At 31.2% G+C, this 6,000-nt stretch overlaps 1 protein-coding gene across 2 annotated transcripts in view; it reads right to left on the minus strand.

The window, feature by feature from the left end:
* The window catches only part of LOC114331179 (gamma-interferon-inducible lysosomal thiol reductase), a 90,110-nt gene extending 84,398 nt beyond the window's left edge, over positions 1-5,712 (minus strand). Inside the window, exons 1-2 of one of the 2 annotated variants that reach the window (XM_028280674.2) lie at positions 5,535-5,712; positions 2,200-2,430 (exon numbers count right to left, since the gene is read on the minus strand). In XM_028280674.2, coding sequence (XP_028136475.2) covers positions 2,200-2,397 — 198 coding nt within the window. In that variant the 5' untranslated portion in view covers positions 2,398-2,430; positions 5,535-5,712. Of the gene's footprint in view, positions 1-2,199; positions 2,431-5,534 lie in introns of those variants that run through there. The other variant, XM_050652463.1, reaches the window with a different exon arrangement.
* Positions 5,713-6,000: the final 288 nt, after the last annotated feature.

Raw genomic sequence — 6,000 nt, forward strand, 5'->3', positions numbered from 1 at the left:
ATATAGTATCAGATCTTTTTTCGTAAGGTCTACGAAACTTTGGCAACAGTGCTTCGGGATTGTTCGACAATATTTGACATAACTTAAATGTGACATTAACTCATAGGCGCGCTAAATGAAAGTAATAGAAAACAATTTTGTTATAAGTAAATAAATATTTATAAAAATAAACCAAAATGGGAGAAAATTTTATGTTAACATAGGTATTTGCACGAAATAATAATAATAAATAATCATTTCGTTGTGAAGCGAAACAAGAGCCGTCTTATTTTATTTAGTTCATAGAGCGCCAAAGGCACTCTAACATATACTCGCATTACAATTCGAAATATTTTTACGTGAAATACACTTACCTACCTACATATAGCTAAAACTCACAACTAACAATAATCTATTTTTTCAAATAGACTAACAACTTAGTTCTATTACACAAAAATATAATAAATTAACTGAAAATAAACACTACTTTCCTATGAAGCAACAATAACGAATTCTTAAAATAATACACTACTGCACTGAACAGATATCGCTGAACAGTAAGAGAAAATCTAACGCAGCTTTGTCAATATGACAGTGACAATAATTTCTCTATGTTGCCTAATTAGTTATTAGATATAATATGTTCGATTTCTTGTTAGAAATAAAAAAAATTAGTAGGTCCAAAATTACACAAAATCTAGGCATGGGATAAAAAAGTTCATTTGAAGAAAGTGTATTTTTTGGTTCTTCTTAATGGCGGTACAGGCTCGTTTTTTACTATTGTAATTAATTACAGAGTAATTTACACATACTAATATATTTCTCAAATTTTGCTCTGTACCGCCATTCTTTATTATATTAGGAATATGTGTGCCAAATATCTCGACAAAATATTCAAAATTACAGCCGCAATCTTGGACCGCGTTTGTTGCTACCTGTTGATCGTTACTGTAGCCTCTTAAGACAAGGTAAGTTAAGTACGAAGAACACTAGATATTGGGCGAGTCACAAAATTTCACAAAAAAGTGAATATTTCGATAAATGAACAACAAATCGAAAAACTGAGAAATACATATTTAATATTTTTTAAAAATCTATCAAAATAGATCGTACAGTAAAACGTATTTTGAATTAAATAAATTACTTCTTCTTTTTGTCTCATACTTTAACAGTTAGTTATGTTCTTCATCAGTACAGGGTGTCTCTAAATAAGTGCGATAACTATTAAGGGGTAATTCTGCATGAAAAAATAATGACCGCTTGCTTGATAAACATATATGCGCAAATGCTTCGTTTCCGAGATACGGGATGTTGAATTTATTCTTACAAACTCACGATTTATTTATTGAACCAAAACCGATTGAGATATGCAAATGAAATTAAGAATTTCATATTCTCCATTGGCGTTCATACAGGTCATATTACCCGTATGCCCGCCAATAGTGAATATAAAATTCTTAATTGTATGTAAAAAAATGCTCCATAATTACTTCTTAAAACTTACTAAAATTTTATTTGCAAATCTCAACCGGTTTTAGAAAAATAAATAAATCGTCAATTTGTAAGAAGAAATTCAATATCCCGTATTTCGGAAACGAAGCATTTGCAGAAATATGTTTATAAAGCATTATTATTTTTTCATGCAGAATTACCCCTTAAAGTTTGTCATACTTATTTAGAAAAACACCCTGTACTGATAAAGAACATGGCTAGTTATTAAAGTACCTAACTTTTTTATTATCCAACATAAGCGAATGAATCAAATAATAGAATGTTAAGAAAACCTGAGGCTATAGCTGGGTTTTAATTTCAGTATTTTATAAATCCTGGAATATTCCACAGGATTTATTTGAAAATTTGAGAAAAAACACAGTTTGATTGGTGCACCCGGCATACAATGGCAATAATTTTCCTCTCTAGCAACAATATTATTACAGCAATATTGTTAAAGAGTAAGTCTATAACGTATTAAAAATTCACTTAAATCGGACAACAGGTTTAGAAAATTCGAGAAATCAAAAATGACCCATTTTTAAGGTGGCGCGTTAATTTCTTGGAGAAGTGTCTAGATATAATTTTAACAAAATAAAATTTACCTGTAGGTATATTATATTTCTACTACCATTATTATAATTTAAATTTTCATTTTTGGTCATAAAGCCGAAGCATGTGTAACATTCAGTAATTAATATATTTCCAAAATCTTATATAAACTTTTACCTGTTGCTGGTTCTTCTCATCGTTTGGGTTAAGACGATCTAAATTTTGAGTAAACCAGCTTTCATATTTGCTAGATTCTGAATCTATCCGTTGATCAGCAAATAATATCCTACTCCTTATAAAATTACTCTCCCAAGCTTGGGAATGTAAAACAGTGATCAAAAGCAATAGAGCAATAAATATAGGTAACCTATTCATCGCTTAACTTTTTTTTGTCTTTATAACTTAAACCTACAAAAAAATACTAAATTAGTATAATCAACAAAAAAACTAGTATATTATTCAATGAGCGTGTAATGATCGTGAGTAATAGCAATTACATGCAAGTAGAATAGTATACTTTTTCTTCGACCTTTTTTTATGTTAATTAGTAAAAAATATTATCAACTACTCGAGATTGAAATTATAATTTTTACAAAAATATATTTTGTTTACCAGTAATACACGGCTGAATAATTGGTTGCCTACTATTATCAAACGCTGTCTTATGTATTGTAAAAAATTCAACAAGAAATTTTCGAGCTTCTGTCATTATGTTGTATAATCTGTGTATAATATTAATATACACATATTATACAACATATATGACAGATGCTCGAAACAAATAACTGTTGTTGAAAATCCCTATCAATTCAAGTTATATTCGTTTCCGAAAAATTATAAACACAAATTTGTAATAAATAGGAAATGTAATGTGTATACCAATGTAATAAACAAGAAATGGCTGTTATCGGTGGATGTATTTTATGAAGTTATAATGTAGGTATGTACTTCTTCTTCTTCAAATGCAAATCCACTAATGGATGTTGGCGATCACATTTTCCATTAACTCTCTGTTTCTTGCAATGTGTATCAGTGATTGTATGTCAGTAATCCCTGTCTATTGCCTTATGTTTCGGAGCCAGGACATTTTCTTGCGTCCTATTCCTCTCTTGCCTTCAATTTTACCCTGGATTATAAGTTGAAGGAACTGGTATTTTTCGTTTCGCATGATGTGACCCAAATACGCCCTTTTTCTTTTCTTGATGTTTTCGAAAAGCTGACGTTCTTGGTTGATTCTTTTAAGGACATCCACATTTGTGACTTTCGCCGTCCATGGTATCTTTAGGATACTGCGATAAAGCCACATTTCGAAGGCTTCTAATCTGTTTATATCCCTCGTTTTGAGTGTCCAGCCCTCTATGCCATATAGCAGCACCGACCACACGTAGCATTTAGTAAACCTTAGTCTCAGTGTAAGGTCGAACTCTGAGCAGGTCAGTACCTTCCTGAATTTTACGAAAGCTTGTCGAGCTTGCTCAATGCGACATTTTACTTCCCTGTCCGATGCCCAGTCTTCAAAAAGCCACGTTCCTAGGTATTTGAATTTGCTCACTCTCTCAATGGACTTAGTATTCAGTGTTATGGTGGAGTTTTCAAATGCATCCAAGTTTCTGGAGATGATCATGAATTTGGTCTTTTTGGTATTAATCTCTAATCCCATTCGCTTACTGTATTCTCCGATTATAGTGACAAGTTGTTGAAGATCTGCTATGTTGTCGCAAATTAAGACAGCATCATCAGCATATTGTATGTTGTTGATTAATACTCCATTCACTTTGATTCCCATCTCTGCATCTTCCAAAGACTCTTGAAATATGGCTTCCGAAAAAATGTTAAATAAAAGAGGGGAAAGCACACATCCCTGCCGAACACCCCTTCTTGTATGTATGGATTTGGATATAGAATTGTCTATTTTTAATTGTGCTGCCTGATACCAGTACAAGTTTTCAATGCATCTTATGTCTTTTTGGTCTATATCAAGCTTCTTGAGGATCTGCATTAACTTGTGATGTTGGACACGATCAAACGCTTTCTCGTAGTCTAGAAAGCACAGGAATACGTCCTTCCTCTGATCGTAACAATTTTGGACCAACACCTGTGTTGCTACTATTGCTTCTCTTGTTCCCAAACCTTGCCTAAACCCAAACTGAGAATCACTGATGTCCCTTTCACATTTTTTGTATAATCTTTGATGTAGTATTTTTAAGAATATTTTTAAAGTGTGACTCATCAGGCTAATGAGTCTGTGATCCTCACATCTTTTTGCATTGACTTTTTTGGGTAGGGGAATAAATGTAGAGAGCAACCACTGCTGAGGATAGCAACCAGTTTCATAAATAAAATTAAATATTTATGTAGTGCTGAAATTCCCCTTTCATCTAGTAGTTTGAGTATTTCTGAAGGGATTTCATCAGGTCCAGGTGCCTTATTGTTTTTTGAATATAATATTGCCTTTTCTATTTCCTCTTTAGTAATTGAAGGGCCAGTCAGCTGGTCGTCTGTATCAACTTCACTCATGGGTCTTTCGTCATGAAAGAGCTCCTGAATATAGTTTTCCCATATATGAATTTTCTCTTTTTCACCTAGCACCACCTGGTTATCCTGATTAACTATAATAGTTGGTCTTCGTTTTCTGTATATTATTCTGTATATTATGTTATCTGTAGGTATTGTCCTTTTCATGATCATTTTTCAGTGCGTCACAAATGATAGGAAAAAGGGTAAGTCCGTGATAATACACATTTATGACATTTATTCTAACCTGACATTTTAGTTAAATCTGACAGTTGTCACATTTTATTTTCAATTTAGAATAAAAACAAATCAAATGTGTTTCTTGCATTTATAAAATGGTATTTTCTTTGATTTGTATAGTCTTATAAATTATACAGATTATATTTGTAATATTATTATCTAATTAAAATTTTTTTTTAATTATGGCGCCATCTATCGACAACTAGAATAATCACAGAACTAGAAGTAATCACCGACGTGCCTTTTTTTCTGTCACATACAATTTAATGCGTTAGAAAGAAATCGAAAAACTGTGACGCACTGAAAGATGATCATGAGAAAAAGAATATGTACATTTATATTTAACTATATAATAAAAATACAAGTTATAAATTCCAATAAACACAGGAAATACGCTAATGTCACGGTCATTGAAAATGATAAACGTCAAAATTGATAGTAAACAAGGTATAAAGGTAAAAATATACTGACTGTTAAAGTTAAAATCTTTAAACATTTTTAGAAATTAATTATTGATATTAATAATTATTGTATTATATAAACAAGTTTGGGTAATTTTATTTGTAGTTTATATACGACTAATTAAAAGTGTCATGCACCACTTGAACCTAACTTCAGCCCGTGATTAATAGCCCGTGAGTAATGAACTATTACTCACGGGTAAAGTAATGGGTGTTATTATATAATTATATAACTATTAAAAAATAGTGAATAATGAGCATGTTATTAAACGATCGTAGAAAAATGCATTTACTTACCTATTAGAAAGTCCTGTTAGCAGAACCTTTAAATTTAAAATTTAAAAAATAGCTGCGTTGAAAAATATATATAGTTTGTCGGGCAATAAAAGAAACCATAATTTGCTGATAGCATTGTAATACAATATTTATGCTGATTCCGTGATGAAAAAAAAAATACGTTTTTCACGGAAAGCTCATCAATTTTTTTATTTTACTGATCGTAATAAGTTTATTTGGTTCGTTAAAGTTAAGCTTATAAAAATAATTTTAAAATTTATACTTACCATAACTATTAACAAATATAATAGACCAGTGGTTCCCAACCTTTTATGTCTGGCGACCCACTTTTTGACGTTTTTTCATATTCGCGACCCATCCCTCGCCCGTGAACATAAAGAACAGGGTCACTGTACGCTACTGTTAATATTTTTGGATAAACTTGGTAAATTGTGTTTGTATTTTTACACAAAATGTCTTATAAAAT

The sequence above is a fragment of the Diabrotica virgifera genome, chromosome 5 (assembly GCF_917563875.1).
Source record: "Diabrotica virgifera virgifera chromosome 5, PGI_DIABVI_V3a".
In the NCBI taxonomy this organism is placed as follows: Eukaryota; Metazoa; Arthropoda; class Insecta; order Coleoptera; family Chrysomelidae; genus Diabrotica; species Diabrotica virgifera.